Below are 13,440 nucleotides of genomic sequence, written 5' to 3' on the forward strand. Positions count from 1 at the left end.
TCCTGCTTCAATAAAACTATGCTGTTAATACCATTAAGCTTGAAAAATGAAATATATATATATATATATGTATGTATATATATATATACACACATATACAGGTATCATTTAGCTTTTGTACGAATATGAACTATTCGTTTCTACTGCTATTTCATGCTTTTGCATGTTTACCTAGTGGATCAGCAGCTCCCAAATGGTGATGTTTTTAGCTCCCTCATCTGGTGCACAGTGGATGTAAATGCTTCAGGAACAAAATGTTTTTCTTTTATTTCCTGCATTGTATTTCTGTCCTTCCATAGGTGGCAAACTTTTATTATATTTTCTTTTCCTGTGTAATATTGAGGGTGATTCTAGCACTGATTGAAATCTCTAAAAGAAAATGCTGTAAAAATACAGTCGTCATCATTTTTTACAGCTTTCTGGTAAATTGTGGAGTGTTCTCATTTAGGCCTGACAAGTGGGATGTTTGCACAGTCTTTTACAGCTGATAAGACGAATGTGTTCCGTGCTTAAAAATTAACAGGTTTCATTATGCGTCATTATTTTCATAAATAGAAGTTGAATTCAGCTGTACCTTGGCTTATTTTTCTTTTTTTTTTTCTTTTACAGCTTTTTCGCTTCCAGATCTCACAGAGCAGTTTTCACCTCCTGATGTTGCTCCACCAATCCTCATCAAGATAGTGGAGACAATTGAAAAGAAAGGTAGGCTGAAGAGTGATCTACTAAGGCTTTTTGTTACTTGCGTGAGCCAGACACATTATGGGGCATATACAGACATTTTCTCTCACCAGTGACGTACCTCTTTATACACGGTGAGGTTTCAGGCTCTACAAATAGTCAACAGCAGCCTAAGACTTGCCTGTTCCATACTGTCTGTCTCGGCTAACTACATAGGGTGGCAAAAGTTGAGCATGCTTTTAAGTCTCAGTTAAGTCTTTGGTATTAATTTGGATATGTCAGAACTTTTATCATGTCCATGTCCCATTCCTGCAGTGGCATGACTCAGGCTTCTTACTTCTACCTACCTAAAAGACCTAGTGTTTTGAGGAGTATATTATACATTCATGTAGAGTGTAAAGGAAGATCTGGCTCCCATGCTGCTCCTGCAGGCTATTTTCTTCCCTTGGGATATGTGCCTCTGTTTCCTAGTCCTGGCCTTCTGTGGTCATCTTGTGGAGCATTATACCGAGAATGGCGGGCTGTTGGGATCTCTGAGCTTCAGCGTCCAGCTCTGTCTGCAGATCCAGCAGTTAGCATGTATAAAGAACTGTTTTAGAGCCTTGAAAAGCAATCATATTCAGTAGGAGGGTGGTGGTGGGAGAATGTTGCTAATTTATACTGTCAGCACTTATTTGAAGAAAACAGAAGTATGTTGTCTCATGGCAACAGTCACTGGAATATTTATGTATCCCATCGATTTTGTTTTGAAGGTCTGGAGTGCTCAACTTTGTATGTAACACAAGGCTCAAGCAGCTCAGCAGAATTAAGACAAATTCTTGAATGTGGTAAGTACAGCTCTCTTCCTTAAAGCACTAGATGGATTTTGTGGTCACACTGATACCATTTTCTTTGGTCCCCTACTCAGCTTATGTATGACCTGATTCTGGATAATATAATACTAAACAGACAAATATCAGTTAAAAAAAAAAGGCTTAGTAAAGTTTACACTTTCTATGAAAAGTATTTTTTTGCTTTTGCGGGTTGTCTTTTTTTCATTGTATGGTTCTTTTCCCAAGAATAGTTATTTTAATCATTTCTTGACCACTTGGTTATTCAAGGACTAAAAGTCTAGCTGTGCAGAAAAAAAAGCGGGGGGGTATTGGGGTTGTTTGTTTGTTTTAAGAGGCAAGGGAAAGATACACTATTCCTGTAAGGCTAGAGGTTAATATTTTGTAAACAAATGGCCAATTGTTTACATGCAGTTCTGTGCATGCTTTTTTTTTTTTTTTTGGTGCAGTGAGAGGCAATAGCTGAATGTTTCTTGACTGGTACGGAGATGATGCTGGAAGGGAAATCGAGAGAATTGATCTGATGTTGCTGCAGTAGTCTGGGTTCTCAGGCTTTGGACAGTAAAATGCAGTTACACCACTAACACCACATACCCATTCAACTTCTCTGAAATACACTTACTTCTCTTTTGGTATTATTTTTTTTTTATGCCAGAATATACTGGCATGACACAAGTCAGTTGCACTGTGAGAGATGAGGAGCTATTGTAGCAGGAGTGCTTGACCATGCCTTTGCAAGCTGGGGTGCAATGTGTGTTGTGAGCTTCCTCTTGCATGAAAGAGCACAAAAATACAAGAGCTAGGAAATGAAACTGGCTACATGCCGTATTGCCAAACGGACTAAGCAAGCAACTCATGCTGTAAATTAGCTCTCGTCAGTTTTAGTAATTACAACTATTAGTAAAATGAACAAGAGATGATACTATGAGTTGACCATTCCTTCAAATCAAAAGAGCATCTAGTCTTCTACTGATTGTGGTGGGAGAGAAGAAGTACATGCATGAAAGCAGAGACAGGAGATATGCATGCGGTGCTAGCTGCCTAAGCCTTATTTTTACCATTCTAATTATATTATTTACAGCAACAAAATGAGTACATTTCTTAATTTATCTGGATCCCTTATTAAGCATTGAAACTAATGTGTACCTTTTATGAAAGGTTTGTCTATCTCCTAAGATCAAAAACTTGTGGTTTACATGTATTCTTTAAAATGTAATTAGGTTTGAGGAAGGGAAATCAGGACTTTACCCTTCAGTAACACAGTCTCTTTCTCTGTTCTCTTTAACATACTATCAAAGCCTTCCAGGACAGAGCCAGTGTAGTAGGTGTCCAGATACATAGATACAAGCAGACCTGATCTCCTCTGCCTGCTCTCTTGATCTAGCAGTGTGTAGTTCAGCTTTGTTTCCAAACCGTGAACAGAATTAATGTGCTGTTCTGCTTATGGTTAAAATGCTCTGCATATTAATTTGGATAACTGCCTGGTAGCTTCAACACAATGCTACTTAGCTCCAAAATCAAAACTGATTTGCATCTGGCCAGCTCAGCAGACAGAATAGTTAAGATCTGTTTATGACTTTACACCCAAAGAGTTGCAGAGTACCACAAGTTTATTTTTACTCATGTATTCATTATAATAATTTGGGATGTACTTCAGAGAATGGGTCAACACTGAGAGAATCAGGACTTAACTTGAATTATGAAATAAACATCCTGTGAGCAACAGAACTATTGAAAACTGTTTTGTAGAAATTTGTGGTTGGATTCTCTGATGCTTCATTGCTTTTGTGGAATTTGTAGCCACGCTACAAGTTTTTCCATCATAATTTTCTCAAGTGGATTCTTTGGTGTCTGACAAAGATTGAGCTCCTACTGCAAGCTTTCCTTTGGGGAAAACAAGAAGGGTAAGGAGGAGCACTAAGCATTTCACTACTCTCTCTCGGATGTCTTTTTTTACAGTATGTGTAGACACACAGTGTAACTGTGTCCTCTACCTTCCTGTTCAGTTTGGTTTAAGCTGGCCAAATAGGCTCAAGAGTTATTTTACAGGGGACTTGGCTACTCTGGAAAGTCAATCAGCACTGGTATATTTAAATTCTTGTACCAAACATGCATCTTTTTGTAAACATTTGGGACTTTACTGCACCAGATTTTCATGTTTTAGGAGGAAAGCCAATCTTGCTCACATTAAGCATTTCTGTGTTTTCCTGTTTTTATTTTTGCTGCTGATATTCCTTGTTTCAGTGCTAAGAATTAGTGGTACTCTCAGACCTTAGCTCAAGTCATAACTATGCTGGAAGGATACCAGGTTTTACAAGATAAATCCCAACTTATGGTGCACCAAGTTTTGCACGTGTATATTTGTTTCCACTTACTCACATAAATATTTACAGACATGGGGCCCCAAGTTGTTAATCAAGCTTCCAGTCATAATAGAAGGAGCTGCCAGCAGAGAACTTGCATTTGAGCAAAGCCTTGATTAATACTTACTTCTTACACAAAATATTTACAGGTAAAACAGAGACCTGTTAAAAATATTCTGATGATTCCACAACATTGCCAACATCCAGCAAGTCACTGCCATTATTATGAGTTCAGCCCTGCACTGTATATGACAGAAGGCTACACAAGCTGTGATAGTCATTCAGTTCATCGGATGCCAAAGGCCTGGACACAGTGTTGAGCACTGTATATTCTTTATGTCAAAGATGCATATTGGTGTCTTCCATTATATCTTTTGAGTTGTTCACCATAAACCAGATATTAATTAGCAGTTTTGGCTTGGTATAAAGAGTTCATATCACAAGCCTGTACATTTCTTCCAATTTCTAATGTATAAAAAGTATGTTGCTCTTTCCCTTTAGATGCCTCTTCATTGGATTTAGAGACTTTTGATGTACACACTTTATCAGATGCTCTCAAGAGATATCTTCTGGACCTGCCAAATCCCATCATTCCAGCAGCTGTTTACAGTGACATGATTTCTGTAGCTCAAGGTATGAACACCAAATTATTTCAAATGTCAAACAAAGGAGCTTTTGTTAGGATTGAGAGCACCCAGTGATCCAGCTGTCCCCCATAGAACATGGAAGATTCTGAACAACCTGGCAGAATCTCAGAAAAAAATAGATACCTTCATTGCTTTTGGTGGAAGCTGTTTCAGTTCAGATCTAGACATGCATTATTTACTTATCCATTTAAGTTAACATAATGCAAAGTATAGGGATAGCCCTGTTCTCTGCATTTTGGGAGGTAGAATGACTATAGAAAAACTGGGGGGGGGAAATCAAGGACTTATCTGTGTGCAGAAAGCTAATTTTTAACTTTTTATCAGTGCTGACAAAGTAAACGTATTAGAGGTCATGGTATTCTGCAGTGTGTTGGGAGTTAACAGATTATGAAGTGACAAATGCAGGCGTGTAAGATTCATCATCCATAGTGGTCGTTTCAAACAAGCACAACTTACAGGCTTTCCGCTCATGGGCCTTGTATTCTGTTATATGTCCCAGGACAGGATATTGCTACTGGTAACCTTCAAAGTTAGAGCAGCACCTGTGAGACTTATCTTGTGCATCTCAGAATTACCCAATCATGTGTGACGCTAAACACAAGACAGACTTCTACCAGCACACTCTGAACACATTGTGGTTTTTACCAAAATGCATATCTGTTTCCATTTGACTTTTAAATACTTGTTCTTTACTTTTCCCTGAGCATTTCACTTTTTTCAAAAGAAGAAACAAGTCTTGCAGCACTCATGAAGGACAAAATTTTTATTATTTTTCTGTAAAATTGACGCTTGCAAGGGTCATATATAGTTACATTTTACTTGTTAAATATTCTTGTTCTGATATCAAGAGCCTTTTATCTGTTTGCTTGCAGAAGTCCAGAGCTCAGAGGAATATGCTCAGTTGCTGAAGAAACTCATCAGATCTCCAAATATACCTCCCCAGTATTGGCTCACACTCCAATATTTGCTCAAACATTTCCTCAGACTTTGTCAAGCCTCCAGCAAAAACCTCCTGAATGCAAGGTCTCTAGCTGAAATTTTCAGCCCTCTGCTTTTCAAATTCCAGATAGCAAGGTACGTGGGACATCTTTATTATATTCTGTATTGTAAACTTGGGTTAACTACATACGAAAACAAGTTTAATGAATTAATTTTCTGGCCTGACTTCCCATGTGGAGGGCATTATTGTATTTTTTTTCCAATTCTTTTGAATAACACTAATGTAAACTTCTGTATTTTTCCTGTTTCTTACTGTCTAATCCATCTCTTGCAGCTCTGATAATACTGAACACCACGTAAAGATCCTAGAGGTTTTAATCACAAGTGAATGGAATGAGAGACAACCTGTACCAGGTAAAAATTCCTAATTTTAAAAGTTTTATGGTGTTATTTTCTTTAATATTTAAGTTTGTATTTAAGGACAGGAAATGTTCATTGTTTTTCTTTTTAATGAAACAATGCAAAAGTAGATAATTACAGAACCAAGTTATTTATATTTTCCATAGTGAGGTGCAACATTTGTTTTATAAGAAACTGTCTTTTTTATTAAAATCAGTTTAGTATCCATGGTTTCTACAGCCTCATGGTATTCCTTTCTTTTTCGTTAAAAAATAGGAATTTTTGTAAACCAGTAAAATGTGTATCATACAGTGGTAGGGGTGGGAGGAGTATATTCTGAAGATTTTAGTTAACTGCCACTCTACTCCCAGACAAATTTTCTTGAACTACAATACCCCATAGAGATCATCTGAAAAAATCGAGATTTTCCCCTTTACTTACATATATTTATTATTTTAATCCAGAGACTCAAAAGATTTATTAATCAGTATCAATAAACTGTGCAGAAAATATTAAAACCCCATTCAAGAAAATTAGTTTACACTTATTTTGATTCCGTGAGTTAGCATCTAATTTAGTTAACGAACAGTAAAACACACCTCTAACTTATGCAAAAATCCCTGTTTTTAAATCAAATATTTGGTAGGAGGAAGGCAGAGTTGCTTTCTGTGTGAAAAGGAAATTATTAATGCAGGGGGACTTTGTATGTTAGCTTGAGGTAATTCATTTTACAGCTTATTAACAAAGAATATCTAAGCAAAGGATGGGGCCATAGTGAATAGAACCCTGGGCATGTTATAGCTCTCCCACCTCTATTGACAGTACAAGGTAAAGTTCATGGCAGTAAGATTTGTAGGGCTGCTTATGTTTTGAAGAGCTAGAACACAGCAGCAGAAAAACAGCAACAGAACAACAAAAAAAAGCATTATCACTGGTATTTCTGGTAGGTTCATTATATAAGCCCCTTCATCAACTAATGAAGGTTAATTTTAAGTGGCTAAAACAAAGACTTCTGTTCCTACTGCTGTGATTGAAAGGTTTTTCCAACCTTCCTAGCTCTGTTAGGAACCTTTGCCTAACAGTTAGTGTACATGTATTTTCAGCTAATTTATAGTTCCTTGGTTTTCTTCAATTTTCTCAAAATAGTTAAGGAGGCATTTCTAGAAACACAGTGTATTTCCCTTCCTAATGTTTCATAACAACCAGCAGAGTCCAAACTTTTAACAACTACTTGTCTTACCTTATTAAGCAGCAAATAACTGCTTATTGTTAAAGAATGAGTGTATCTTTGCCATGTGTTTCAAGCCTTAAAAAGCAAAATACACTGTTGAAACCTCTATATTCTACAGAGTTTGATAACAGCATTTTTTGAAATGATGTGTTTGCAAATGCTTCAGGATATGTAAATTTACATGGCTTGAGGCACCGGTTGGGTGGGGCATTACAAAGATGGGGTCAATAGTGAGAGTTTCTTAAGTTGCACTTAAGAGATCACTTAGTTGCATATAGCTCTGAGTTGCTTCCTATGAGGAAAATATAAAAGTGAAAGGTGTTGATGTTAGAACTACTAATGAGGACACGAAGTGTAGTCATCCTGAGAGTATCGTTAGAGTACTTGAAGAAATGTGGCTGTATCAATCAGATTTATAGGGTTTGACATTTCATTAACCATTAAAATCATGACACTGCATTAATCATTAAAAGCAAATATTTGTTTTTAATATTTCATCTGAATTAATAAATGTTTTGTAATACAATTGTCTATTTTGAGGATCCTTCTGGGATTTTTTATATAATCTGTTACAAAAATAGATCTTATGCGTGAGTTTCACAGTCCATCCCCGGCAATGAAATGTTTTTAGTAGAACATTTGCATATCTATAAATACACTGAAAAAAAATTACAAATTTTCAAACTTTGTGGTTAGCTAGTCTCTGCTCTTAGACCTCTAAAGTGCTCAAATACTTGTCAAAATTTGAATCTTTATAGAATGCTACATGAATCTACAGTATTGGGACACGAGCCTATGTTCAACACCTTAATTGTTCAGTGACCTGAACATCTGAAATGCTCTGTTTTTTATAGTTCTTATAGAGGATTATAAGATGTATTTTTCAAAATTATCAGCTTCAAGATTATTGACTGCAGCGTCTTGAATTTCCATTGTAATAAACGAAGATGCTTAGGAAAGAGATTTTTTTTTCATGTAAGTGTTCTGAGAATGATGATCTGTAATAGAATTTGAGAAATACAGAAGTTAAGAGGTTTTAAACAGAAACAATCTTGTTGAAAATGGTGTAATGATGATTGGGCAATTACAGGTAAACCGATGTAGCCAGGTTTCTTTTATTTTTCACAGACTGAAGTGATAGCATCCTCCTTTATTTTTTTCTTTTTCTTTTTTCTTTTCTTTCTTTTTTCTTTTTCTTCCTGTTATTCTTAGGCCTGCATGAAAACATTCAGTCTAAAATGAATTGTGCGTGAAGTTCTAGTGGTGTCTTAAGCAGTGAATAGGTACATTATATGCAAGGCTGGAGATGTCTGAATAGGGAAGAGACTTTTGCACAGCTGCGGGCCTTTTTCTTATCACATCACTCACTTATTATCCTTCTTGCCTCAACACAATAGAAAGTATGTAGATTGGACCAGCATCTTAAATTGGACATGTTATAGTTACTAACGTGGTGCTATGCACGCCATAGCACAAAAGCAGGAGTTAATGTTAGGCCATTACTTGATTTTTATTTTTTTTTTCTATTGGACAAACCTGGACTGATATTTTTTTTTTGTTCCCTGTCACAATGTTCATCACAAACTCTGTATTTTTTTTGTGAATTACAATAACATTAAGCACTCTGCAAAAGTTAAAACACCAAAGTTAAAATACATGCCATTATTATGTGTGCAGTATATGAAGACATGGTAGGGTTGCAGGCATGGCATGCTGACCAGCCAGTGCCCGGATGGTCAGCTAGCCAGCCAGCTACCCTCTGGTTGGCAGAGACAGGTAGGTTGATGGGAGATGAGCTGGGGGTTCTGGGGGAGAGCATGGGGTGATCAGGGTCCTGCTGGGGTGGAGGGATGCTGAGGAATCTGCAGTGGCTGTTAGGAGCTGCTTGCTGTCTGGTACACATGAATTGGAGCCGGTAATGGCCTGCATGCCTACTGACCTCGAGCTGCTTTGTCCAGACTGCCTGTCCCCTTTTATTGCTGTAAAATACTGCAGGTTTTAAGCGTGAAGAAGTAGGTTTTACTACTTGCTTTGTCACAGGTAAGAGGTGAGGTAATGAGACCACCTAACGGCTCACTTGCTGGGGACTGAGATGCAATCCTGGCAGCACTGCCAAAAAGCTGGCACTTTGCTTTCAGATAAACAAAATACCAGCAAGCTTGGCAGCACAATAACCAGAGCAGGGGAGTATCAAGGCTGGTCCTGCTCCTCTGGAATTTTGTCTCAAAGCTGCCCTGGCCTGTGGTGGTCAGGCTTAGCCCATAGTCTTGTCTGTAGCATCTCGGGGCTCAGTGGAGGAGGATGTGCAAATGCTATCTATTGCCAGAACCTTTCTTCATCGTGTCAGGACTTTTCTGCATCATACCACAGGCTTGGCTGAGCTGTTGGCAGTGCGGAGTGTGTTTTGGAGTGTGTGCAAGGCAGCCCATCCGTGGGAGAACTGATTTCACACTGGCTATTGCGCATTGGCTCCTCACCCGGCAGAGGGCTCCCCTTCTAAGCTAATAAAAGTCAGGCTTCATACTTGGTCTAGCGGACAGCAAAATGTATCGTTAATTGTCAGCCCTAGCTGTTCTGAATTCTTGCTTTAGACTTTGACAGTGGAGCATACGCTAATTTTCTCACTACCAAGTTGAAAGTATTTGGTTAAATGTGTGGGATAATCAGAATTGTTTACATATTAATACGTGTGCACATGTATATTTGTATGTAAGTACATATAGAGTTGTGGAATCTGATCAGTTCTCCTTCTGCTTCATACATTTTGTAGAAACAAATTTCTTTACTGATAGAAGAACACTGTGCTTAAGAGTGCAAAAAGTAGTACGCTGCTGCCTTTCTGTAAATGCAAATCTATACATTCAATGGGTACAGTTCAAGTTGCTGAAATTTAAATGTAGATAAAAGTTAAAGTGGTGCAGTTATGTGAAAATGCAGGTGTGTGGATGTCGGGATCTAATTTTTTTTGACAAAACACATGATTCTTTCTGCAGGATGATTAGGCACTCATTTTTGCACAAGGCACTGGGATAAAAAAAAGAAATGGACTTAGGAACAAAGTCTTATCTTTCATCTCTGCCTGTGTAACTGTGTGTTTTGAAATGATAACCAATTAAGTGACCCCGGCTTTGGGATGTCTTATCTTCTTTGAGAATATGCATCTGTGCTGCGGTCCTATAAACCAAAAAAAAAAAATGTTATTAAGCCCATTAGTAGCTTTTAACAGTAAATAGGAGGTGTATCAGTTACTGTCAGAAGTTAGATTTTACCTCTTCTCTTGCTGCGTGCTGTCATGAGTTCAGAAACACAGGGTTACTGTCTCTATTTGAAGTAGGCTATACGTTTATGATTGTGCTACTTTAAATTATATATAGACCTGACAATTGTTCAGGTAGGCAAAGGCTAAGACTAGGAAAGTGAGGGATTTCTATTAGGTGAAGCTAATCCATCAATTGCAAAACATCAAAATTGTACTGAAGATATTTGGGATTTCATTGTGAACTACAAGTGGCTTTCGGTAGGTGTGGTATTTTGTAGCATGTGGGGATTTTGCTAGGTGGAGTGTTTGGGGGTGAAACTTCAGTGCTGTTTGACTGCCATAAGGAGCATGAGCTGAGCTCAAGGACCCCTGGTACCAGCAGTGCTCACTGTTACCAACAAGTGGGAAGAAAATATTAATCCCCTTCACTCCTTTCTCTGAATTTGTGGTCTTGTAGTCTGCTTGTCCTTTCACTTTGGATTTATTTCCTTGTAAAACTATAGCTGGCAAAGAAATTAACTTCTGTAGGCAAAGGGAAGCAGTCTTTTGCTGTTCCATTCCTTTAGCAAGTCAGATTTAAGGCAAGGAAAATATATTTCACCTAGGCTGCTTCCTCCCTGGACAGTCACTTTTCCCACCTGCCTGTGGGAAATGAACAAACCTGGCATACTGGCAAACACTGTGAATATGGACAGGTATTTTCTCTACTGTTTTCAGGATATGGGTAAAATGCTTCATGGCCTCATTCTAGGGGTCTTCAAGCAACACATGTATTTGTAATCCAGTGTAGGAGGTGATGCTGTATTTGCAAGCAGGCTATTTTGCTTGCACAGGGCTGATCTGAGAGATGCAGCTCTTTTCAAGGAAGATTTTGAATCTCTCTTTTTTTTTTTTCTGCAGAAAGTTAGCCACTTCCTGTATTTAGCTGTTCTTGGTGCTTTTCTTGACTTTAAAACTGTATTCACCAGCCAGTTACACTGAATATTTTAAGGCCGCTTACAATGGTCTTCTCATTTACTTAGCTAAAATGAGAAAGTTAGCCTTGCATTGGCCATTTGTTGGCTGTTGACAACTTTTACTTTGAATCTGCCTCCCCCTCCCCCACTAGAAATCCCTGGCTCAGCAAATATTTGAACCTGCCCAAGTTAATCATGAAACTGAGATCTTTATCTCTGAGAGACGTGCAAGCTACCGAGGGTGGTGTTTTTTTTTTTTTTTTTACAGTACTAAAGTCAGGTTCACTTTTTAATGATGAACCAGAGTAAGTGGATACCTTCTGCACAGCACAGAGCTGTAAGCAGTTAAGAAGAGAGAGAAGGCTGGGGTTTTCTCATTACACATTGCAGCTTTTTAGAGATTTTTGTGGAACGTTGGTTGGAAAGCAGAGTCTTCTTTTTTCAGAATTATCTTTTGCTTAGTTGTTTCAGAGAAGCTTCCTAGTAAAAGAAGGTTTTTTTTGTTTGTTTGTTTTTTGTTTTTGTTTCTTAAAGATTTTTATAAGAGAAAGCCAATTAATTTTTCAGGTTATTGGATTGTGTTTTCAGGCTGTATTACAAGGGCGAGCGTTTGCGATGCATAATGTACAAAGTAAGTGATTTTGAATTTCTCTTGAGTTTTTGGGTTTTCTTCGTCACCTTGTGGAGGTATTTCGCTATAACCGATTACCAGGTAGAGGTTTCACGGTCTTAAAATAGGTGAGTGAAGGTCAAGTGCCTGCAGATTACTCAGGGAGTGGGGAATTGCCTATCTGCCGCCTGTCTTTTCCTGCCCGCAAGCTAGGCTAGTCCGTACTGAGCACTAACCTGGTTATACGAGCACGGGCAGCCCAGAACTCAGCCACCACTGAAACCCAGGAGAAGTAATTTCTCCTGAAAGACCTTATTCAACAGAATAAAAAAATCTTACTGATCCCACATTAGACCTAAATGCAGTGATATAGTCTTGGTAGGAAATCTTTATAACCTAATTTAAATAATTACCTTGGCAACTCAACTGTTTAGGTAGCAGGTGGGCTAAACCTCCAAGCTCAGTGTTTGGACTTGTGTCTGGGATGAGTTCAAGTATCCTGTTACATTTTGGAAATGGAAGGAATCTTTGGAGCATGTCTACCTAAACAGGGAGGGGAGTCTATTTCAAAATGAATTTCAGCTTGTTAATATAGAGAGCAAACTGGCGTGTATTTTTTTGTTAACTGTTGGTTCTCCAGACATGTTCGTATATGTTAGTGCTCGTCTGATGGGATGAGCTGGTGAGTAGCACGGGGAGGGTAGATACGTGTGAAATATTTGGGATGGGTATAAACTGTGTTAATTTTTTAATGGGTGTTTGTGAGATAGAGCACACTTCAGCTGCACCAGGATTCCTCCTGATGTAGGCACAGATAGTTGCTACAGTTACTCTTTGTTGTGGTTATTTTTGGTATCTGGTTTTCTGCCCCCATAGATTATAGTGAGTATAAAGCGTTTAGATTGCTTTACATAGCATTCTGCTCTGGAATCAATAGTCTGTTCTGTGCATGCTTCTTCCAAGAGGTCTGAGAGCGGTGCAGCCAGTGATGGGGGGGCTTAGAGAGACGGTTTCCGAATAGTACAAGTATGCTGGTGGCATAAAGTCAAGTTCAGAAGAAGACACTGACAAGGACTCTTGTTTTTAAAAACAATTAACTTGATAAATATCTTGATGAGAGCAGGGTAGAGAAACTGTGAAAAGGCAGACTAAATCTCATGTCCTGACAGACTGGCTTTTTATGTTCAGCAAAATCATTTTTCAAGATCTTGCTCAGTTTTGACTTTCTTGCATGGTACAGGAAAGTCTGATGAATGTAAGACTACAATATTTGATTTTTAGATTTCAAAATGAGTTAATCCAGATCAATTGGAATTGTATTTTATTACAGAATGAAAGAGGGGGGTGGCATCTCTGCAGTAAGCACAATTTATATAATAATATTATGTATATCAGATCTGTGTGCGTATTAAAATACAGAAATCTGTACCGTTTAAAAACCTAATCCATATTTCATTATGTGGATAAATAATGTATGTATGTAATGTATGTAGCCTAAGTATGTATGTGTGTAATGGGTATATAATGG

The 13,440-nt window shown here is 38.0% G+C and overlaps 1 protein-coding gene across 3 annotated transcripts in view; it reads left to right on the forward strand.

Moving 5' to 3' along the window:
• Positions 1-13,440, forward strand: part of PIK3R1 (phosphoinositide-3-kinase regulatory subunit 1) — a 58,890-nt gene that overhangs the window by 32,344 nt on the left and 13,106 nt on the right. For 2 of the 3 annotated variants that reach the window (XM_066987706.1, XM_066987707.1), the window contains 5 exons: positions 610-702; positions 1,431-1,505; positions 4,373-4,504; positions 5,391-5,592; positions 5,792-5,871. In XM_066987706.1, coding sequence (XP_066843807.1) covers positions 610-702; positions 1,431-1,505; positions 4,373-4,504; positions 5,391-5,592; positions 5,792-5,871 — 582 coding nt within the window. Of the gene's footprint in view, positions 1-609; positions 703-1,430; positions 1,506-4,372; positions 4,505-5,390; positions 5,593-5,791; positions 5,872-11,720; positions 11,934-13,440 lie in introns of those variants that run through there. The other variant, XM_013190861.3, reaches the window with a different exon arrangement.

This window comes from Anser cygnoides, chromosome Z (genome assembly GCF_040182565.1).
Source record: "Anser cygnoides isolate HZ-2024a breed goose chromosome Z, Taihu_goose_T2T_genome, whole genome shotgun sequence".
NCBI lineage: Eukaryota > Metazoa > Chordata > Aves > Anseriformes > Anatidae > Anser > Anser cygnoides.